Source organism: Paramisgurnus dabryanus, chromosome 6 (genome assembly GCF_030506205.2).
Source record: "Paramisgurnus dabryanus chromosome 6, PD_genome_1.1, whole genome shotgun sequence".
Lineage (NCBI taxonomy): Eukaryota > Metazoa > Chordata > Actinopteri > Cypriniformes > Cobitidae > Paramisgurnus > Paramisgurnus dabryanus.
Window position 1 is genome coordinate 10,105,453 of NC_133342.1, and position 25,562 is coordinate 10,131,014.

The 25,562-nt window shown below is 38.0% G+C and overlaps 1 protein-coding gene across 9 annotated transcripts in view; it reads right to left on the reverse strand.

The window, feature by feature from the left end:
* Window positions 1-23,982, reverse strand: part of epb41l3b (erythrocyte membrane protein band 4.1-like 3b) — a 44,118-nt gene extending 20,136 nt beyond the window's left edge. For 5 of the 9 annotated variants that reach the window (XM_065262232.1, XM_065262236.1, XM_065262234.1 and 2 more), the window contains exons 1-10: window positions 15,447-15,578; window positions 10,818-10,971; window positions 10,450-10,609; window positions 7,968-8,072; window positions 7,832-7,874; window positions 7,665-7,740; window positions 7,253-7,471; window positions 3,699-3,786; window positions 2,042-2,086; window positions 78-230 (exon numbers count right to left, since the gene is read on the reverse strand). In XM_065262232.1, the coding sequence (XP_065118304.1) occupies window positions 78-230; window positions 2,042-2,086; window positions 3,699-3,786; window positions 7,253-7,471; window positions 7,665-7,740; window positions 7,832-7,874; window positions 7,968-8,072; window positions 10,450-10,503 (783 nt within the window). In that variant the 5' untranslated portion in view covers window positions 10,504-10,609; window positions 10,818-10,971; window positions 15,447-15,578. Of the gene's footprint in view, window positions 1-77; window positions 231-2,041; window positions 2,087-3,698; window positions 3,787-7,252; window positions 7,472-7,664; window positions 7,741-7,831; window positions 7,875-7,967; window positions 8,073-10,449; window positions 10,610-10,817; window positions 10,972-15,446; window positions 15,579-23,905 lie in introns of those variants that run through there. The other 4 variants (XM_065262237.2, XM_065262238.2, XM_065262231.1 and 1 more) reach the window with 3 other exon arrangements.
* Between the last annotated feature and the right edge of the window lie 1,580 nt (window positions 23,983-25,562).

Here is a 25,562-nt window from a genome sequence, read left to right on the forward strand (position 1 = left end):
CTTTCTGCAGCTGATTTACAAAAAATGTTTCTAATAGAATAAAAGTGAATGATGGTCTCAAACCACTGTCATCTCACCTCTCCAGGCCGGACTTTGATGTAGAAGTTGTTTCTTTTGTAGGAGATCTTGAGTATTTTTGGCCAGGCGAAACGGTTGATGCGTAGTTTATCTCTATAAATGAGGAGACCACTGGCACAAACTCCCAGCATGATATCCACACCCTCCGAATCCTGATACAATCATAAATCAAACACATCTCCATTCATTCAACAACTTTATTATTTCAGAGAACACACACACACAACACCAGCATACGTATACACACGCACACCACCCGTCTCTAATACACACACAACACAACACATATTTATCTCTTCCACACACACAAAACACCTATCTCACACACACACGCAACACCCGTCTCGCATACAGACCATAGACTGTAAAAAAAGATGGACGACGCAACGTCGCCTCCCTTCATTGTAATGAATTGAAGTCAAAAATGTCCAACCACGGTTGCCCCCATGTTACGTAAAAACGTCAGTTTGGAGCAAAGGCATGCGCAGAAGCAATCGTCTGTGGAGCATGAGGCGGAGCTGCGGTATCAACTTCCGCCCAAACGCTCGCGCGCCCAATTCAACCACACCAATCATAACGACATGGCCCGTTAGCATTAAATTACTGGCTAAAATGAAACTAAACACAAAAATTAACAATTGAACATATATCAGCATGATAACAACTACCCGAAAGGACCAACAGTTTCACACAAAACACCCATCACACCGTTCACACACGCAACGGCCGTCTCATACGCAGAGGCACGCACGCAACGGCCATCCCATAAGCACAGGCTCGCACGCAACGGCCGTCCCATACGCACAGGCACGCACGCAACGGCCGTCCCATACGCACAGGCACGCACGCATCGACCGTCTCATACGCACAGGCACGCACGCAGCGGCCGTCTCATACGCACAGGCACGCACGCAGCTGCCGTCTCATACGCACAGGCACGCACGCAACGCCCGTCTCATACGCACAGGCACGCACGCAACGCCCGTCTCATACGCACAGGCACGCACGCAACGCCCGTCTCATACGCACAGGCACGCACGCAACGCCCGTCTCATACGCACAGGCACGCACGCAACGCCCGTCTGGCACAGGCACGCACGCAACGCCCGTCTCGCACAGGCACGCACGCAACGCCCGTCTCGCACAGGCACGCACGCAACGCCCGTCTCGCACAGGCACGCACGCAACGCCCGTCTCGCACAGGCACGCACGCACGCAACGCCCGTCTCGCACAGGCACGCACGCAACGCCCGTCTCGCACAGGCAGGCACGCAACGCCCGTCTCGCACAGGCAGGCACGCAACGCCCGTCTCGCACAGGCAGGCACGCAATGCCCGTCTCGCACAGGCAGGCACGCAACGCCCGTCTCGCACAGGCAGGCACGCAACGCCCGTCTCGCACAGGCAGGTACGCAACGTTCGTCTCGCATACACATACAAAACACCCATCCCTCATCCACACACGCACACACACCACCCGTACCTCATCCACACACCCGTCTCGCATACACACGAAACCCCCTTCTCACATACACATGCAACACCCGTCTCACATACACACGCAACACCCATCTCACATACACACGCAACACCCATCTCGCACGCAACACCGTCTCGCACGCACACATAGAAGCTGTCAGTGTGACTCAGCAAAAAAAACATTAGAGTTCTGGTTTTTGTTGAAACAGTAAATACACAATCATGTCTGCAGGTAAACACACAGTGAGGATAAAGAATCTGTGCTGCACCGCAGTGTGTGCAGTTGTAATGCATAGCATCTGCGCTGACACACAGAAACCTTTATCATCTGCCCAACCCTGATGCAGTCAGAGATACACACACACAATACATCAATAATGACCACACACAAACAAAATTGACCTTCACAATGTCCACACACGCATGTGTTGGCAAAAACACCTATGAAACAAGCAAACCACACGTGCAAGCCGCAAGCATCTTACCTTCTCCTGCAGAGCTGCAAAGAGCTCAAGCATTCGGCCAATCAGCTGTGAGAGTGGAGGAGGGGCGAAAAACAGAAAGAGAGAGAGAGAGATAGAGAATTGTGTTGGGCTGCAGGAGCCAATCAGAATTAAGATCTAAAATGTGCAATAACTGCAGTGAGTGAGTGAGAGAGAGAGAGAGAGAGAGAGAGAGAGAGAGAGAGAGAGAGAGAGACAGACCAAGAGAAAGAAAAAAAGAGAGAGAGCGCACACACGAGAGAGCGAAAAAGAGAGAGTCTTTGGTTCAAATGTGGCATAAAAAGGCAGACAAAATAAAATAATAATGCATCCGATGCCATGCATTAAACAGATTTATTACACGGCACTCCGTATTGCTTGATTCTGATTGGCCAGTTGTGACATTCCAAGGTATGTTATAAGATAACAACTCAAAACTAATTACACACGGTAACCCGGATGCTCCAAATCATTTTGACAGGTATAGTTTAATATTACACAAAATTAAATATATGACATTATATTTACAAATTAATGTCTTGTCTTGTCTTAAAACTGAAAGTAAATGTGTTTTCCTGCGGAAGGTCTGCATTCATTAAAAATAAAATATATTAAATCAATATTTAATGCTCCTTACTTTACTTTTGAGATAAATAACCATGTCACTGAATTTCTGCTTCGCAGAACAGCTGGTTGGATTAAACACAAGGTGTAATGGGTCGTGTTTAGTCACTATTTTATAGTCTACTCATTTAATGTCTGACAACAGAACAGATAATTTGTAAAAATAGCATTCAGTTGTGTTAAAATGGAATATAGTGTGATAGATCAAAGAGTAGAAGTGAAACATTTCGTATTTTTCGTACTTTGCGCTCGTAATTTTTTATTATTATTTATATTGTTTACATTGTATTTTTTATTTGGTAACATTTAAGTTATTTATATTGTTTATGACACCGGTAAGGTCACAATAAAATGGACACAATGAAATAACAAACACTTGAGTTTTTTTTTTAATTTGTCATTTAGAATAGTCGACTTATAGAAAAATTAGTCAAAAAATTAGTCGTTTGAAAATTTGTCGTTAGTGGCGGCACTAGCCGGGTCCTGATCACACTGCTTATTTTATGCAATAACATCCAGCTGCCTATACATAATCACTTACTTACCACAGTCATGGGTTAAGTTATGCATGACAACAATGGTAAAAGCACTGTACTATATCCCTTACGAAAATTAACCATGTTTTTTGGTGTATTGATTACCATAGGCATAACCATGGTTTTAAAACAGCGACCATGATTTTTTGATATTAACTGTAGTGAAACCACAGTTAATCTTTGTAAGGGACAGCTTTGTGTCAAAATGCTTTAGCTACCTGAAGGTTTAAATGGTAAATGGAGTTTCTAAATTTGATCTTTATAACAGCAGGAGGAGTAGATGTTTATCAGAGGAGCAGCGCTATAGCAGACAAGCAAAAGCCAAAACACACACACACACACACACACACACACACACGCGCGCGCACTTGTTTGAGGTCATAATAAACTTCAATTGATATTTCACAAATATAGACAAACACACAGACCATCTTAACACGTACACATTCTCCTCACACATTGTGTCGGTCTCATAAACACGTCATACACACACATCGTACCTTAGCATGATGCAGATCGACTCCGTACATGGAGAGTTTCTTTGCGTTTTCCAGGAAAAAAATCTCGGCCTCAGCTGGGGTCATTCCTCTACACAAACATAAAACAAACACATAAAAAATAAACATTTTACACTCATCATATCAGAAAATCATACACAACAATGTTCTCATAGACACAAACCTGGACAGAGATGCTGATCCAATCATGAGATCCAGAACTAAAATGACGGGAATACTAAACTAACTGGAATATCTGGGCTTCAATCACAATGACTTAATGCACATTTTGTAGTATTGCATAAGAAACAAGTGATGGAAACGCTGAATTTCAAATAAAAATCCCTTAATTCGCAAAAAAGTTTATACGCTTGCTTGAGGTGGTTTTGACTTATGCAAAAAAGAAAAGATGTGAATAATGGGAGATGGAAGCACATTTGCGGAGTAAATTCTGATGTAGTGAACATTTAAACCCATGGCACTGATTGTCTCGCTGTTTCTCCTGTCGTTGTCTTTAACATATATGGGGCTCAACGTCATCTTAATGCCCTTGCTGCTAGCGCCTGCATCAAAAATTCTGCATTCCTTCTTCTGTGCACAACATTCAGATGGCAATTACAAGCTGCACTGCTAGTAAATTTATAACTTGCCCAAACATAACTAAATGCAGTCCTATCTCCATTTTCTAAGTGTGCCTTGTTTTATTAATACCAGTGTCATTCGCTTTAAACAACTTGATGGAAGTGCGAAAAAGAAAAACAACCAAATGCGAATTAGGTGCGTACCTAATTCGCATTTGGTTGTTTTTCTTTTTTTGCACATTTGGATGAAAACCCAGCTTTGCAGTAAAATTATTAACCAAAAATAAATAAATAAATAAATACTTAACAGATTGTTTACATTCAAATCAGTTCTGCATTTAATAAAACATTGTAAGCGACATTAAACAATCCACAGTGAAGCCCACAACATTTTAGTGACTTTTATTAATAAATCCTTTGGCTTTGAGAAATGCAGTTAAAGACTATCATAACTTAACGTGCAATACAGATCTCAATACACACACATTAGTGTTTGAAAATATTAATGAACAAAGCAGAGCATTGTAGGTCAGTCGGACACGCGCTGAGAGTTTGAGTGAGTCTTTGTGTATTTAGACATTCATTGATTTTAAACTATTCACCCAGTATAAACCCAGTTACACAGAACTAGACACACAGTCACATTGTGCTGTATGAAGAGATCTGTCTGTTGCTCAACATCAAAATGCATTTCTTTAAATGATGATTTATCACATCACGCGTCACAACGTCTTCTGTTTAAAATGTAGATTAAGAGTGTGTTGTAACACTTGGTAGATTTGGTTCGATTAAAACAAACTCTGGTGAAATTGCTCAGTTGGTGCGGTTTATTTGAGTAACGTCTCATTCACACCATCAACGACTAACAGTAGCAGAGCAACATGATCTCATGCAATTCAATGGAAGCTTTGCGACTTCTGGCGACAATGACCATTGGTGACAGGAAGTGGGCGTGTCCAGCAACGAGAAAAAGTTGAGGAAAGTTTAACTTCATGCAAATGACAAAATTTCCAGACCGACTACCAATGAAAGCAGAGAACTGGAGTTTATGTCATCCGTGAGAGTGCTTTACATCCAGTTTTATGAACAAATCAGGTTGTGACCTTATTCGTATGCCTTAAAGGCGCTCTAAGCGAATTGACGCGTTTTAGACCATAAAACATTTTTTGTTACATACCGGAAACATCTCCTCACTATCTGCTTGCTGCCTGTCCGCTGATCAAACTGTAAAAAAACGCGATCTTTGTAGACAGCCCAGGCTTCACAAACGACAATATCAACAAATGGCCAAACCTAGCACCACAAAACAAAACAAAGTATTCCAGCCAATAAACGACAAAAAGGATTTGGGGGTGGGGGTTGGGCGCGTTCATGAAAGCACGGAAGGGAGGGGGAGGGGGAGGAGTTAGCTACGCTCCGTCTGTTTGAAAACAGTTCAAACGTCAACAATAACTAACGTCTCGCAGATTCGCTTAGAGAGCCTTTAAGGTTCAGTTCGCTGTTAAAATGCAAGTGTGAACGCTGGGGGAAATTATTATTTTTTGGACCCGAGTGAACTGAACCATAAGTGTAAAATATAACCGGTAGACAGTCTGCGTATCTGCGCCCAGTAGCAACAGTATAAAAATAAGCAACATCACATCCACATACGTCATAAGCTGGCTTTCCATCACACTGATATTATGCGCATTTTACAGTATTGTATAAAAACAAGTAATGGAAATGGCAAATTTCGAATCAAAAACCTTTAAAGGATTAGTCAATTTTCTTAAAAAAATCCAAATAATTTACTCACCACCATGTCATCCAAAATGTTGACTTTGTTCAGTCGAGAAGAAATTATGTTTTTTGAGGAAAACATTCCAGGATTTTCAAAGGACTCTAAACGATCCCAAACGAGGCATAAGGGTCTTATCTAGCGAAACAATTGTCATTTTTGACATAAAAATATGAACTTTTTATTCACAACTTCTCTTCTTCCTCCGGCTGTGTGACGAGCCACCGCAACCTTACATAATTGCGTAATGACGTCAAAGGGTCACGTGTTACATATATTAAACGCACATTTGTGGACCATTTTAAACAATAAACTGACACAAAGACATTAATTAGTATCATTCGACATACAACAATGTCGGAATGGTCCTCTTTCTCCAAACTTGTAAACACAAGTTTTGCATACATCACCCGTGACCTCTTGACGTAATGACGAATTAAAGGGAAGAGAAGTTGTGGTTTAAAAGTGCATTTTTTTTTCTTGCCAAAAATTATCGCTTTGCTAGAAAAAAAAACCAAATGCCTTGTTTGAGATCGTATAGAGTCCTTTGAAACTGCAATTTTAAACAACATTAAAACTGTTAAGTGTTGGGGTCCATTAAAGTCCATTAAAATGAGAAAAATCCTGGAAATGTTTTCCTCAAAAAACATAAATTTCTTCTCAACTGAACAAAGAAAGGCATCAACATTTTGGATGACATGGTGGTGAGTAAATTATCTGAATTTTTTAAGGAAATGGACTTATGGTTTTTGACATTATTGCGAATAATGGAAACACATTTGCAGAATAATTCTGACATAGCGAACACTAAACCCATGTGACCGATCATCTTGCTGTATCAGGTGACGTTGTCTTTACCATATATGAGGCTCAACATCATCGCAATGCCCTGGCTGCTAGTTTCTGTATTTTTTATTTTTCTGTACACAGCATTCAGTTTGACAATTACAAGCTGCACTGCTAGTACATTTATAACCCAATCAAAACAAAATGCAGTCCTGTATCCTTTTTTTAAGCATGCATTGTTTTATTAGGTTACCAATACCACATCATTCACTCAAACAACTTGATGAAAATGCACCTAATTTGCATTTGTTTTTTTTTTTTCATGAATTTTGAAAAGATTCACTTCACGTTTCAATGGCAACCCAGCTAATTCCCCTATGAAATGCTGATGTATGTGATGGTGTAAAACTCACTTGTAGCTGCGGTGTAGCTCCATAACTTTCTCCTCGAGTTCTTTGGTCTGGTTGGGGGCCAAACGCACATCGCTGATATAACCGGGACCCTGCACATCAGAGTCGTAGTCGCCTAATTCAGACTGAAGCGTGTAGGAGCCCAACAGCACGTGAGTGGCAAAAGAACACGGTAACCGACCAGACAGCACGTCATCCCTCAGCTGAAGACACAGAAAGTACCTGAGAGACACACAACAGATGCTTTACCATTATTCGGCTGTCATCAGTGTCTTTAAATGTTGGAATAGTTTCTACAAAGAATCTGGTTTTAAATAAATAACTGGAAAACATTTCAAAGAGACACCGTGATCTGATCTTTATATTTTCATCATCATAACATACGCTTAATGAATCATGTTAGACAGTGTCACACCTGGTGATGTCTTCAGACAGCTGTGCTGGATCAGGTGGATAAAACTTCACACCGAAGGAAAGATTGCAGTGATCAGCTGAAAAAAAAAACACACCAGCATTTACTGTCAGAACATCAGACAACACGGACTAAAAGTGTTTCAATTCTGTTTGTGATCAATGACATACTTCTAATCTGTTTCTTCATCTCTTTGGAGAGGTCAAGCCAGCTCTATGATAAGAACAAAATATTTGACGCTGTTTAAATGCATGCAAAAACATATAAGACACAAATTAATAAAGGAAGAAAAGCAGAAGGTAAAACCTTTTGGCCTTCAGCATCCTTGTACGCGAGACCGAAATAGTCCCCCTCCAGAAGATTCAGATGCTCACAGACTTTATCAAACACCACCTGGCCTTTAGCTTTTCTCTGTGGATAAAGAACAGACACAGAGGTTTATTTACTGAAAGAAGGTCACAACACACTTTCATGGTAACCAATGACTTCCATAGCATTTGTTTCTTTTAATATGGAAGTCAATGGGTACCATCAACATCATTTATAAAATATAAATAAAATATAAATATCTTTGTTTGTGTTCAACAGAATAAAAAAAAACATGAGGGTGAGTAAATGATGACAAAATGTTCATTTTTGAGTCAACTATTCCTTTAATGTTGGGCTGCGCAAACTGACTGGCGTATGCTAATAAAGTAATATGCTTTAAATCTCTCTCTCGGTTATTTAATGTTGTAAATCGATCAGTCTGCACAGCCAGCGCCACATAAAGTCAAGCACAACTATTATTTGGGACGTGGTGACACATGGCTGCACGTATCAGAAGTTTTTACTGTGACAGCTAAAGTTGAGGGAGGATATGAGGGAGGATATGAACATTGGCATTAACATCAAGCTTTCAGATTCGTGACCCGGCACAATTTACGCTCACGCTAATATGGTACGAAACGATCACGAACCAGACACTCATAATGAGAGTATGCATTCGAAGATGGTGGAAGGAAGTTTTGCCAATATATTTAATGTGTTCATTTAAGGTCCACTTTGGGTCAAACCTAACCCCTAAGTATGTAACTGAGGAGGGAACGTGATGGCTTGGCCGTCTAAGGTGAACTGAGATACTAGAGAGGAGTGGATCTGATGTGGGGTTAAAACAAGTAATGCCTCAGTTTTCCCAGAGTTTAGTTGGAGGAAGTTGCTTTCCATCCATGCCTTTATTTCCAGAAGACATGTGTTGAGTCGTGACAAGACTGTGAGGGGCTTGGGGCAGTTTTAATATAAAGTTGTAAGTCATCGACGTAACGGACATGTGGAAGGACAGTCCATGTCTGCTGATGACAGAGCCAAGGAAAAGCAGATAAAGAATAAATAGAATTGGGCCGAGAACCGACCCCTGCGGAACACCACATGTAACAGGGAGCTGCCTGGACTCACAGTCTCCCAGTATAACTCGTTCAGTCCTACCATAAAGGTAGGATTTAAACCACTGCAGTGCTGTTCCTGTTAGTCTAACTGTATTGTGGAGGTGATCCAGAAGGATGGCATGGTCTACTGTGTCGAATGCGGCTGTTAGGTCGAATAGAATGAGCACTGATGGTGATCCTGAAACAACTGCCATAAGAAGATCATTTGTCACTCTGAGCAGTGTATATAATTATTGTATACATTATATTATAAATTATTAGGCTATAGCCTACTTATTTATTCTACACATATAAAGAAGATGCACGTAATGACAAATCTTTACACTTTCCTTCCTTACTTTTTAAAGATGCACGTCTCAATCATATTAAATGTCATATTTGTTAATGCATCCAATACATTTAATGTTACTCTGGTCGGTGGACAGCACTGGCTTCCTCCAGCGACAGCAAAATCTCCCAAATAAATAATGCAAAGCAAAACGGAACTTTACCGATAATAAATATGATCATGGATTTCTTTTCGAGCTCTTTTGTTTCTATGACAAACTGCCCTAAAATTTTCTGTAGACCAGAGCTGCGCTGTGGAAGGCTCTTATATGGAGCTGGTTTGGGTGCATTTTATGCAAATTACCAACCTCATGCACGCGGCCTCTCATCTAGAACACTCCAAATTCACTAATGTAAGAACAAGTATAAAAACAAATGAATGTGCATACGCACGTGTTGTGAATTAGGCGAAACGTTTTCGTGAGAAGTTCGATTGTGCGTATAAATACGAAAAACGTACGCAATTACTAATGAATGAGACCCAGTGTCTACTAATTAATCTGTTCAAGGCTGAATGTTGTAAATAACGAACGTCGCATCTGAAGGCATCTGTGAACGCTTTAACCTGTTAACAACATCGCTTTAAAATTAGTGAGCCAAACGCAAAGTTCACGAATGCATTGTGTAAAACCGTACTAGGCAGTTATGTGCAATCTGACAAATGTAGCATCTATTTACTTATATATCTATGGTCTGAGGTGGTGCAAGAGTGGAGGTGAGAATAATTCGCATATTTATAGGTTTGTGTATACCTATTGATGCAAGGGTCTAGTTACTTTCAAGCTGTTTAAAAGCAAAAAAAAAATTACTGTCATAGGAAAGACATATGCTGCTATGACACTCAAAGATAAAATGTATCAACTACAGGGGGACTTCTGAAAATATTTTTCAGTATTAACGTCTGGAATACATATATGCTCACTATTATATAATGCTAGCTTAGCAACATGCTAAAGTCAGAAAGAGTTTGGAGTGGCAGATTTGTGTTACAAAACAAAAGTCTCATGTGTAATTGGCTCGTGTGAATGCTCACATACCTCCAGTGTACAAGTGAAGTCAGCGCCGTCCAGCAGTGTGACTTTACACTCCATGTTCTTCAGTCTGTGATTCCAGGACAATCTGCTGCTCAAAGACTTCTAGGAAATGTGCTCGTCGTCTTAATGTTGCTGGTGAAGGGACCTCTGATTTGTAAAGCTCCTGAGACGCAGCAAATGACGACAGACGTTATGTTACTGTGTCAGGAAGTAAACAACTAAAAATATCCCAGCTAAAGAGGCATTTAGTTGTTAGTAAACAGGATAATTTATTAACATCATAACCTATCCTATCTAAGAAGTTTTAAGTTGGAGTAACAACAACTAGAGCAGAGGTAATGCTGAGGGTCAGTTATGGGTTATTAGGTCACCTGCGGCTGTGTCCGGGCAGTTGCGTACTGAGGGAGAGATGTGAGGTGTCCGCTTGAGGCCAGTGGGACGGTTCGCTCTGTGTCTGTGAATGCTGCTAGGGGATGTCACACGGTCTGGCGTCAGATGCTGTTTCCGTCTGCATGACGAGTTACACTGAAATCAAACACATATTTAATTAAACGTGACCCACAACAACATGACACATATCTTCTGCACTTAAACATTCAGTCGACTCGCTGGCATGTTAAAGACTTAATGCATCTTATACGCTGCATAAGAGTTGTTAAATATGAAACCTAAGAGCTGATTTACACCCCATTAGAGATGCATTAAGTTTCACTGTCGTCATGGCAATCAGCCTCGCCAGTCATGCATGAAAATCGGTAGCACATGTGATTTCCTGTCACAGTAAATCTAATATAATTTGAAACATGAGAGTCGGTTTAAAGTGTGGTGAATTTTGCACAGCATACTAATGACATTATATCAAGACATGCAATATCATCGACCTCACTCCATAAAACAGACTGACACAGTAACACTCTCAATGCCCGTATGAATGCTGATTTATAAAACTTAAAGCATGTGACAATAAACCCGAGCATCACTACTGTGTGTTTATACTTCCAGCGCCTTTCCACTAAAATAAACAAAGTTTGTTAATGTCAAACACACAGGTTTATATTTAGAGATCTGTTTACTCTGCTGAAGTGTGTGCTAGCCTGGATCACTTAGCATCACCACTTTCTCAGATCACAGCACAGGTTTGTTGTCCAGCGGACGAACTACGTGACCCCCAGTTTTCTTCTCAAACCTGTGATTTTCAAACCTCTGCATGGCTCTGTAAAGAAGACATTCCTTCTGGTAGACGCTCAAACATGCCAAAAAATGCAGCGCTGCCAGGTGTAATGGAGATGATATAATAAACATGAGGACCAGGCCAAACATGCAAAAGTTATTAACTATACTATTGGAGCGAGAGCTGGACTTAAATTCAGGAGTTCATACAGAATACATCAGTCACCCATGATGGACTAAACGGGTTTTCCATTAAAGGGATAGTTTTTTGTCATCATATACTCACCCTAACGTTGTATACATTTCTTTGTTCTGCTGAATACAAAGGAAGATATCTTGAAGAATGTTTATAACCAAGCAGATCTGGGGCACCATTGACTTCCATAGTAGGACAAAATAAAGCTATGGAAATAGCTGTGCCATAAATTAATTTAGATTTTCAGTTTAAAAAATTACAAAAACAAAATAATCGAGGTACAACAATTATTGTGCGATTAAAATATAAATTGCGTGCTGCTGGATCAATGTGTTTGTAAGACACTTCGAAGGCACCACTGCTTAGACAGGTGTAGCCTATTGCAACACTTACTTAATAAAAAGGTTAAATAAATGCATGTTTGCAAAGCCAATGAGTAACTGTGATAACAATTTTTAGCAAAATAATCATGATTAGGATTTTGCACATAATTGAGCATCCCTACCATGGAAGTCAATGGTGCCCCAGATCTGTTTGGTTGTTAACATTTTTAAAGTGGCCATGACACAAGACTTTTTTAAGATGTCAAATAAATCTTTGCTGTCCCCAGTGCACATATGTGATGTTTTAGCTCAAAAATAGCATATCAATAATTTATTATAGCATGTTAAAATTGCCACTTTGTAGGTGTGTGCAAAAATGTTTTTGTAACTGGGTTGATCTTTTTCACATTTTCTAGGTTGATATAAGCAGTGGGGAGTTTGGGGACCCAATCGTAGCACTTAAACATGTAAAAAGTCAGATGTTCATGCCATGACCCCTTTAAAAATATCTTCATTTGTTCAGCAGAACAAAGACATTTATACAGGTTTGGAACATAGACTGTAAAAAAAGATGGACGACGCCTGTTCGCTCCCTTCCATTGATGAAAAGTGAAGCCGTCAGAGTCCCGATATGGCGCTGACATCTTGGGTCTTGAGTCTGCGCAGTAGCGATTTCGGGACCAGTCATGCGCAGTAGTGAGCAGGAAGTGAACCCGCAAAATCAAAACCCCGCCCTCGCTCTCGCAGAATGTGCATATCACACGATATCACAGCTGTCAATCATGACATGACACCACCGTTTTTATATCATTAAATAACTAACTAAACACAAACTTATTTTAAAAACAAACATTTGAATTTGCATCAGTGTGATAAAAACTACAATAAATGACAGAAACTAGGTTCGGAAAAAAGATAATTGAAGTGTAATTAATTTTTTTAGTTGGTCTCAAGTCCCATTGAATAACATGGGGAGGCGGGGTTTATGACCTATACTGGGACCAGTCACTGGGGGGCGATCCGAGACGTTTTGGCTTCACTTTTCAGGGCTTGTGCGGCACGCTTGGTTTGGAACAACGCGAGCGTAAGTAAATGATCACATAACTTATTTTTTTGGTGAACTATCCCTTTAAGACCATATTTGTTTGTACAGTGACAAAAAACTGCCTACAGATGGACATTATATTTAAATATAATGGCTATGTTGACACTACACTGATTTACTGTGCATCTTGCCTGTAGAATGTGCTTGAAAATCCATAAAGTAAAAATGGACAGAATCATTAGAGCATCACTCTGAATTAATCTTTTGCCCTGTTAAACTTCACTATGTTGGTATTTCTTGGGAACAGCAGTGGAAACTACAGCTAAAATGTCAAACCCCTGCCATGAACTCACACAGAAATGTAGGTCAAAATGAACCACAGCAGAAAATGAACCACCAGCTCTAAAGATCCAAAAAACACATCGAACACAGATTATTTGAAACACTGAAATGATTCATCCTGCTGCTGCTGTGATCGTAACAGAGAAAGATATCCTGAAACCAAAATTTTGTGTGGTGACCTACATATAGGCTGAAATAGGAGTGAAGTATCGCAACATCCACACAATTAAATGGTGATGTTAAACCAATCATTGTCATTTCTGTGCTGATTATGACAGAGGATAATTACATTATATCACTCAGATAATAGTTTAACCCTGACCTCTGACCCTTGACACCTACACCTCTACCAAAGAACTTTGAAGATAAAGACTTGACAATGAACTCACAGCACAGCCCATGTGCAAGCACTTTCTTAAAACATAAATAAAAAAAATAAATACAATAATAAACCAATTTAATGCTATGATGAGGCATGTAAAAACAACTTATCCTGTCGTCTTCTGGCTCAGCATTTTGTTAGCAACACAAAATGCATGGGTTTGATCCCAAACGACCTTATAATAAATTTATAGCTTGAATGCACTAGAAGTCAGTTCGGATAAAAGTGTTGGCCAAGTACATACATGTAAGTTAAATGTAAAACTAAATCACTTTTTTGGCAAACTTTTTAAAGTAAGAAGACAAACACAGAGGTGTGCTGTAGCACAGATGAGTTAAACTTTCTTACAGTCTTTAAATTCACCCTGACAACAAAACAATGAAGACTAAAGTATGTGACCAGATCAAACAGAGATTTCAACAGCAGGACTTTACAAGCAACACAACACTACACAACCTAGCTGATGTGACCAAAATCACAGTATAAATATATCCAACAGCAGTGTCGATATTCAGTCGATGTAAAATCAAACTCCAAATTGTTTTATATCTAACATGTACTGTATTGATGTCTGTATATTTACTAAAAACAAGTGTAACACAAAGATCTATCTTGTTCTGTTGTGTTACTTTTGATCCACCTGTGTGTTACTTTCGTCCCATAAAGTAACAATTTGCTACTTATGTTGAAAGTGAAATTAGTTTGTTGCAATGTTGAGTGCGTTTGTTACAGATTCAATTACGCCAGACAACAAAAATCACCACATACAGAGAGGTTGTGTGTGTGGCCTGATTAATCACCATTAATGAAGTCTGATTGATCATAACATTACAGCCTTTAAACAGTAGCTCATTTACAACCTTGCATTTGTGTTTAATCCACTTAATAATCATATACACAAGGCATTTCCACAGCTTTCATAATATAGAAAAAACTGATTTACAATCATCCGTCTTCTCACGTGATTCATCAAATCTGTTCACATTGCAAGAGCCGAATCGAATCAACACGAGTGAATCGCCGCGCGCTCGCAGTACTATACAGAGCATCGGTTGCTGTCATGTGTCGCCTCGCGATCCTCTCAGTACAGATGGCGGCTATAGTTGGGCAGATAAAAATAAAATAACCGCTGTACACGTGGATTTGATTTATAAAGTAACCCGTATGTCAATGGGCGGCGAAACGAATCTGCAACAAACGCGCTCAATTCCTGTAAAATATCCTGAAATCTATGTTACACTCGAACCGTCCGTCTTCATATTTTTCAGTGCACTATGAATAGACATGTTTGGAGATAACTGCGCAAATGTCGCGTTAAATGTGTGTCATATCTGTATTTCTGTTTAGTGAAGTCGCTTTACTATCGCGTTGGTATTGATGTATTTTATAGATTTTCTGCGCGTGTTATATTACAGAGCACTGATCTCAAACAAACAGATTTGCTCTGAAAAGGGAGATTTAGGCAGTGACATTCAGTCTTGCTTTCGAACGAACACGAATCTGATATTATCAATGTAACGCGTTTATAAACACAAACATTACCGGACATGATGTGGCGCCTCTCTCCTCGGGTCCAGCGCTGCTCTTTCCCCCCGGCCGGAGCGGATCTGACAGCGGATACAACAGCGTCAAACCTCCGCTCAGATCAGGGGGGAGTCACGGGACTGTGAAACTGTAGGCGTGTCGGGAGGCGGAGCCACAAGGCTGTTAGAAACTACAAGCGTAGCGGGAGGCGGAGTCACGGGACAGTGAGGCGGGGATGGCGCGAAAACAAATCATATATATTTGTATAATCTTAAAGGGGTTATATGATGAGATTTATAATATTTGCACTAAGACCTGCACAAAACTCCTCTAATAAACGAAAATATCAATAGGTGTGCGACAATTCAATATTGTTTACTGTCTTAAAGGAATATTCCATTTTCTTAAAAGAAAAATCCAGATAATTTACTCACCACCATGTCATCCAAAATGTTGATGTGTTTCTTTGTTCAGTCGAGAAGAAATTATGTTTTTCGAGGAAAACATTGCAGGATTTTTCTCATTTTAATGGACTTTAATAGAGCCCAACATTTAATACTTAACACTTAACAGTTTTTTCAACGGAGTTTCAAAGGTCTATAAACGATCCCAAACGAGGCATAAGGGTCATATCTAGCAATACGATTGTGATTTTTGACAAGAAAAATAAAAAATATGTACTTTTAAACCACAACTTTTCGTGTAGGTCCGGTCCAGCGCGACCTATCGTAAATGTGTAGTGACGTAGGGAGGTCACGGGTTACATATATGAAACGCACATTTGCGGACCATTGTAAACAATAAACTGACACAAAGACATTAATTAGTATCAGTTGACATACAACAATGTAGGAACGGTCCTCTTTCAAGACGCTTGTAAACACTGGGGCGTTCGTCCTCTGTGACCTCTTGACGTCATGACGTATTGCGTGGGGTCAGCTGGCGCATCACGACCGGATCTACATGACGAGAAGTTGTGGTTTAAAAGTGTATATTTGTTATTTTTATTGTCAAAAATGACAATCGTTTTGCGAGATAAGACCCTTATGCCTCGTTTGGGATTGTTTATAGTCCTTTGAAACTCCGTTGAAAAAAAACGTTAAGTGTTGAGTTAAGTATTAAATGTTGGGCTCTATTTAAGTCCATTAAAATGAGAAAAATCCTGCAATGTTTTCCTCAAAAAAAATAATTTCTTCTCGACTGAACAAAGAAAGACATCAACATTTTGGATGACATGGTGGTGGTGAGTAAATTATCTGGATTTTTCTTTTAAGAAAATGGACTAATCCTTTACGTCATTTGAGCTCCTGATGAAGACTATCTTTTATATTCAGCCACAGATTGAAAACTAAATTAAAAAAAGATAGCATTATTTTGGTCTCTATATCATTCTCCTATGTTTATTGTCATTTTACAATCATAATAAAGAAATAGTAAACTTGCACCAAGTTTTTGTTGGGTATATTCACCAAAAACCTAAAATCTTAAAAACTGTGTCATTTGCTGTGACATAAATAAAACGTCTGTTTTTAAACATCTATAGGGTCTAGTTTTAAACTTTCTTTTCTAAGTAACCACACAAACCCCAGCAGCTTGTGTCGAGTACTCAGTCTATAGCAGTAATAAGAGGGAAGGACTGACCGCTTCATATGATCACGTTAAACTCTACCATCACTTTACAGATGCTGGCACTCTGCATGGGTGGAGCTGTGTTTCAACATCTGCTTCGATTTTCAAAGTATTAAAACTTAACCTAGTAAAGATTTAATCAAGTGATGCAAAGGTTTTGGATGTCAACACCTCTTGCAGTTCTGGTTTGTTTTCTGCACATTGCTTTAGGGTTTTCTGAGTGTTATTTACTGCATTGCTATTCTCATGTCCTAAGACATGTGGGGTTAAATAATAGTAAAAAAATTATCAGCAACCAAAAATTAGCTGTATAAACACGATTAAAGAGAAACATCTATCAGAGTTGCAAAGGCCAGTTATAATACACGATTTTGGGCTACTTTTTTGTTAAGTCGCCTTAAAAAAGTCAGTGGTTGCGGGTTTTGACTACTTAGGAAAATCTGACAAGGAACCTTGTTTTCTTTACATGTATGGTCGATGTTTTGTCCAATGCATTGATTGACACTGTCTGCTTACAGCTAATAGCCAATCAGTTCAATAATATCTGTTGTAGTGTAACTCATCCTCAAACATTCCGCCCCCTTTTCCCCTCATTGCAAATTCAATATGCAGGCATTACATAATCCAAGCCATAGTTAGTAGGCGTAAATAGACACATGTACATTTCCACAAACAATAACTCCATGGAAATGGTCCCATTATGACAAAAAGTACAAAAGTACTCTCAGTAGCTAAAGAAGACTGGCTTTGCTTCAAGGACTGTGTACCAAGCCAGATGTTGCAGAGCTTCAATGTTGGGATGTACAGAGATTCTTAAAATAATATTAATCATTACAGGATATAGTAAAAAGTACCCCAATAATTACAATTGATTTGTAATAAAATACATTTGAACCATATCTATAAACTACTATTATCTGTTTTGTATTATAGCCTACATACTCTAAAAATACTGGGCTATTTACAACCCAACATAGGGTCAAAAAGGAATGAAGCCAATTGTTGGGTTAAATTAACCCAGAGAATGTTTAAATTTGACCCAACAATGGGTTGAATCAACCCATTATAGATTAAATTACAGCCCAGCGGGTTGGGTTTGTCCCTTTTTGACACAGAGCTGGGTTGTAACAAATAACCCTGCATATTTTAAAATGCATTGATGAATCCATTACAAAAATACTGTAAAGATTTATTTATTGCAATAAAGAAATATTTTGCTGTAAGATATTTTGCTATCATGCATCTCTTCCAGCTTTGTTGCAATTTGATGATTTTAGTAATATAATTTGTGTACACAGTGGTTTTAGTTTAATATGTTTAAAGGCTCATTTTATGAATATATTATATTGATTACAAAAGATAATATAATAATAATTATTGGTCTTGTTTGTGATGCTGCCATTGCATTTTTGTCTTGTGAGAGACTCTGAAGTGGAGAAAAAAAATCATCAGTCAGAATTATGAATCAGACTGACAGATCAGACGCTTGTATTTTCCGGCCACTGATGTGCTGATTGCCATTACAGTATTAAATAATATAAATAAAGTAGTTTAAAGTTAATGTTAAATGACTTTCTTATATTAAAGTTAAATACAACTGTAAAAAGTCATTTGTAGATTAATTATAGTGTTACAAAACTGAAGAGCATGGATAATTTACACTGATAAACCCAATGCCTTATTACAGGAGGATTTACAGATCAACAGATTTTTTGATACTTGTTGATACTTATTGCTAATTTCTTTAGAAGTGTTCAAATCAAAGTGAAACTTTCTTAATCCGTGTCTAGTCTTGTTTTCGGTGCTGTTTGATGTGATTCTCACTATGTGAGAAATGAAGTGTGACTACTGAATGTGTTTGTCTTTATATGGGCATAAGACGCACTGTGATTTCATTGAAGTTCATTGAATATTATTCCACAGAAAATCATGTTTGCCATTTGAAAACATTCAGATGTCCTGTTTCACCTCTAAATGACCCCTTCAGCTCATGCCATCTGATTTTTTTAACCCCCTGTCATATAAAGCAGTGATTCTCAAACTGGGGGCCATGAGATTGTGTCAGGGGGGCCCCAGTTTTATGACATTTTATATAACACATTAATTTATCAAAAATTCAGTGTAATCAAACCTTAGAAAAATAAGGCTACTAACTAATAGGGCTGGGTATTGGCAAGGGCCTCACGATGCACCATGGTACAATGTATCACGATACGATACAATACGATGCATGTTGCAATACATTGCAATGCTTTTTCTTTTTTTATATCAAAAATGTAAAAAATAAAGCAGATTTGTTTTCTTTTTTAAGCCAAAGTGCTTTCACATGAAAGCTGCAGGTGTTTTTAAATTTCCTGCCATTTTTTCACTCCCGCTAACTAACTGAGATATTGGCCATATATAACAGACAACTGGAAAGCGACAACTACAGCAGTGGTTAAGGAGGTCGTTTGACGCACACAGAGGGATTATTAAACTTGTTAAAATACCGATAGTAAAGAGTGAAATATCGATACACTATCGTGGAAAAATGTATAACTAGTTAGCTGTATCGATATTTTTGCACAGCCCTACTACTAACTAAGTTTAAGAATGATTTGTCATAAATTTTCTTTTGGGTAGGGGCACGAAGAGATGCCGAAAAAGTACACAAAGTTTTCACATGGATGATCAACTTAAAACTGAGGCCATTAATCTGTGTGCGTCATTAAAGTCCAGGCACTCTGAAATTTCCTGCATGCCAGGGAGTGGGAACAACACACTCGCTGTTTTTGAACCCCTGCGCACCTAACAACCTCTCTAGTGCAAGGAAATGGCAGAGCCGCGCATATTACAAGTTCAGTTGCGAGAAAAAAATCTAAGCTCTCTTGTGCAAAATAAAGCCCACAAACTCTCTCATGGGTTCCTCATGAAGGAAAAGCATGTTAATATAAAACTATGATGCTGATAATAATAATCATCTAAAACTATAATGAGCAAACATGCCAACTATCGTCACGAAGGCCAGCTATCGACCATGTGTCTGACTATCGGTACAACGCTAATAACAGCGCAATATTAAATTCAACAGTTTTATTGAGATTTCTCACATGGACTTCTCACATGGACAGATATTGGTAAATTTGAATTGAAGTCAGAACAGGATCAGCTCTCTTTGGTGAACACAGCAAAGCAAAATGTTATTAATTACATGAGAACATTGTCTAATCTTCATGGTCAGAACATAATGTAAAAACGTGCATATCATAAATCAGATTGACCTCAAGATCAGATAACAGTATGTTTGAGTTATCTGTACTTTATAGCTATTCAACCACAGAAGAATTATGGCCACTTGTGACCTTTGGATCGATATTAAATCTGTGCGACATTCTAACTGTTGCATGACAAACTATTATCACTCTTATCAGCCCTAACCAATGTTAAATAAACCTGAATAAAACCCATAAATTGTATCCTTAAAGTCAAGTCCAAGATTTTCAATATTCAACTCTTTATTTCTATATCTGTGAGGTCTTCTTAGACTGTCAAAAACATGTTCAGGTACTCAAAAGCACATGAAAGACGATATTCATCATCATAAAAATAAAAATCTATTTAATGTGATTAAACGTCAGGAAAATAATGTTCTAAAGCAAAATGTGCCAATTTCCTATTTATTCTTTTGATATTGGGGTGAAATATGACCTAGATGTATTTTCATAAAACTTAATGTCAGCAAAAAAAAATAACTTATTTTGCATAAAAATGCCACATCGCATGTGCATTCACAGATCACAGCAGCAAAATCTCACGTTCGCAATATCTGAACAATGTGTGTCACAATATGAACCAGCGTGAGTGTTGACATCAGCTCAAAGCTTGAACTGCAAACGCTCCCATTATAAATACCCACTGACGCTGTCATGTCTTTATATGGGCATAAGACGCACCGTGATTTCAGCCCAGCTAATCCACGCGGGCGACACGGACGTCTTATCAGACCTTCGACTGCAGACTTTATCATCTGGCCAGCCGTGGCTCTTCTGCTGAGCTTCACACAAACGTCACGTGGATCGTCGTCGCGTTCAGGAACTCGGGTGGAAAAAGTGCCAGATGAGCACGAATGAGTGTGAGCAAAGTCTGCTGTGCCAGCTCAGCTGGAAAAACAGATGAGGACGCCTCCTGCAACCTCAGGAAAGTGCGTACTATGGACGACAAGGACCTTTGAGCGCCTCCTTATCATCCACCCTCTGATAAACAGGTATGCCGAAGCCATGCCCATGTGACCTTTCACCCCAGCATCTCAGCAGATATTCAACATACTACTATATCACTTTCCATCTCCTGTGTAACAAACACAGCACGCTTCAGGAATGATCAGGTTTAGTTTATGATTATGATAACAGGTCACCACTCTCTGAAGTAAACGTGCAACATGATGAGGTCATAAGACAACCGAATGTTTAGTTACTGTTTTTAAGTGAACACAAGGAACTTGTGGTTTGACAAACGCAAGCGATGTTGTCTCATTTCCTACCAGATTTTCATGTGACATGTGCTGACATCAGCATGTTATTTAAACACAGACACTGGCTGACAAAAACAAACTCCAGACAAACCGATCAATCGTAAGAAGAGGTAAAGAAGAAAACAGGCAAACAACCCTTATCAAAGACAGACGCCCGCTATCAAACACATAACTGCATGAGGATACAGTCCGCTGTTAGGCAACAGCACAGTATTTAAAGTAAAGCCACTCAAATGTTTATTTGAAGTGTAAAGAAGCTGATCTGAGAACAGGCCCAGGATTTTCTAGCAACAAAAGCCAAATCTACATTAGCACAAACATCAGCTAGAGGAAATGAAAACTGGACTGACCATTTCCTCTTTTCACAAACAAGTGTTTGAACTTTTACTCTGCAACACACACACACACACACACACGCACAATTAATAATAATAATAATCATAAATAATAATAATAATTATTATTATATATTTGACATTATCAGCTAATAAACTCTAATAAAAGTCAAATGTAAATTTCCTGACTTTCCCTGACTAAAAAGCTGAATGCTTATGTCCGCGATGCTGTGAGCCTAGATAGTAGTGTAATGTAGTGTTCAACTTGAGTTTATAAAAATGTAGCTAAAATGCGTAAAATGAATAAGCCGTGCCAATAAATGCCTTTTTAAATTGTAGTTAGTGAAGGCTTGGACCCGGAAATGGTATTCTTTATATCACAACTTAACAAGCGAATTACACAACAAACAAAAATTCCTGATATTCCATGACTATGTCAATAAATAAATAAATAAACAATTCCCTGACTTTAAATGTCAGGAAACGAACTTTTAAAATTCCATGATATTCCAGAAATGTTATGACCCATGGGAACCCTTAATTTACTTTCATTACCCAGCAAGCAATAGCCATCATTTCACGTCTAGGTTAACTATAGACCCGATATAGGACTTCTAGCCAAAATCAACATAAATTTGGTTCCTTTTTTTTTACATACTTTCGAAATGTATAATATTTCATCATGTTAGGGAGATTTGTCAGTGATTACAAGGTTTTGGTTTCATTATTTAACTAAATCTTTTGGGCTACTTTTAAACGTCTATGAAATTTTCACTAGTCGTCTGGGCTGTGTTCCCTACTGAAAAATCCAGCTTAGACCAGCATAAGCTGGTAAGTTGGTTTTAGCTGGTCTCCCAGTTTGGTTTTAGCTGGTATTACTGTTGTAGCAGGCTAGTCTAGTTGTGTTTTGGTCACTTTTTAAGCTTTGCCAGGCTGGGGGGACCAGCTTAAACCAGCTACTGCCACCTTAAACCAGCTAAAACCAGCTACAAGCTTATATTGGTCTTAGCTGGATTTTTCAGTAGGGTTTAGAAGTCTTTTACACAAAATTGATTGCTGGGTAGTTACTGGTATTAATGGTCATAATAAACCCATACTGTTCAAGCACTTGGTTGCTGCAGATTTGGGTAATTTCCTGTTCTATAAATACATGAAAGGAGATTTTTTGTAAAGCCCCAGTCAGATGTCAAAGATATTCCCGGAGCACAGGATAGTGAAAGTGTTTCTTTTGGAAAGTTACTTACCGTCAGATGAAACAGAATCCAGATGTGCATCCATGTTAAAGTCCAGGATACAAATCCAATAATCCAGAAGAAGAGAAAAACAGGAAAGATAAAAATATATTGAGTGAATCCATTGAGTAAATTCAGTGTCAATAGATATACACCTCCATCATACAAACTTCCTTTATCATTTATCACAAATGTCCAGTTAGTGATGACATCATAAACAACTTTACTTGTAAACATTAAACTTTACATTCAGGACCAATTGAAGTAAAAAAAAGTAAATAGATGAAATAATTGGTGACCAGTACTGTTATACACATCCCATAATTATAGACTGAATCAATGTAAGATAAAATCATATTTCATATTTTTAAGGACATGCATATTATATTTACATATTTATTATTAAATATACACCAAACCATCAGTTTCCAAACGCCACACAGAGCAAACAGTAAAGCTCATATGAATATAATCACACTGCATTAATAAGATATTATTTTAATTTTATTATAATTTTTATAGATACAACCTAATATGGAAAACTAGCTAAACTAACCAACAGTAAAGCTAAAAATAATCGCTAAAAACAATCAATGTTTTAATCGCTGAAGGTTAGTAAACGAAGCGACACTTAAAACAAACGTCACATTCTTACACAACGAAACTTCACCTGACACACAATCTCCTGACGATATTTTAATAAATGTCACACATTTACTCAGTTCTTAACCTTAAACTCTCATACAGAAAGAAGATTTAACAGTGTTTTACCTCAAACTCTCTCCCTCAGAAAGAAAGTTTTACCTGACGATCTTCTACTTTCAATGACACTCTGGGCGGAGCCTGACACTAAAGGCCCAACCCACTTCTTTATTATTGGCCACTCCTATTTGGAACACAACCACCTTCCACTAAAACATCTCTTTAATGACATCGGTTTATAAAAATTCGCTAAATAAACTGAAAATAGTAAGGAGATTTTGTATCAAGAGGTACCTTGCTTTTCATTAACTATCTATAATATATTTAAGTCTGGGTCCCCCATTGATATTCATTTTATATATTCTGTATATTATCAATGTTTAAACAATAACAGTTTTTAGCACTTAGTTTTAGCTTTACTGTTTGTTAGTTTTCCATATCAGGATATATCTATAAAAAAAAAAAATTACCATTATATTGATCATAGTGCGAACACGAGACTCTCCTCTAGATGGCAGTATAAACTCAAGTACGTCACACAGAGACTCTATGAACATACATGATAAAAGATCAGTACAGAGGATTTATTATTGAAATCATTTTATTTTGATGCAGCAGCTATATTTACTGAATAATAACCTTTAACCTTTACTGAATAATAAACATACCCAGAATAAAAATTCACTTTTTGTCTAAACACAGACTATTTTAACAGCCATTAATGTGAATGAACAAATCTCATGATAAATCTGTTATTGCTCTTTGTGTAAATAAAATGTGCTCACTAAAATGAAGGAAAATGTGAAACATTGCATAATTGTTAACTATATATGTAAATAACATTAAAACAATACTATTTTGTTTTGCAAAGGATCCTAGAACAATGTTTTTTTTTAAGACATATGAATAACTAATATGATATTTATCTCACACATCTGCTCTAAAATACAGTACAAACAATACATAAAAACCCTTAATGCCTATGAAAAACAAATTACAGTTCTTTTTGCTACAAAAACACATTAAAGTCTGCATAAACGTTGCTTTATATGAACTAAACTGCAGTGTCTACAGTGTCTCGTGTCTTATTTCTCTTAACTAATTGTCTAACACAATACCAAATGATACCATTTCTTACCCAGAAATCTTAATTTAGGTAATGTCCTCACATCATACACTTGTCTAACAACACAACTACATTTTTTATATAATTATCACATCTTCTTTTGTCATACTTTAGTTTTATTGAACATTTCTCATTTGTGTATAAAGTTCAGCTTACAGTATGAATCAGAATCATACAAGAACCATCAGACTTGAAGACCTGGAATATAGTGCACACAATTCTTTAACAGGATAATATCAACCTGTATGGAGCTTGAGATCTACTACTGTTTGTGTTTTTCAGATTAATGGAGCTGATGTGAGTCTGAATGAGAGCAATTAAGGAAATATTTCAGCTCTTTTTTATGAGCTGCATAACTAATGATAACAATAATAACTAATCCTTTGCAGAATGAAAATTTTTGTTTACATCATATATGTGTATGTGTATAATAACTATGCATAGCCTATATAAGTACACACACATGCATGTATATATTTACATGTGTATATACATTTCTATATAAATATGTACTTTTTATTCTATATAAATATTAATACTTAATATATACTCTTTTCTGAAAATTATACATGCTTTGTGTGTGTATTTATATATACATAG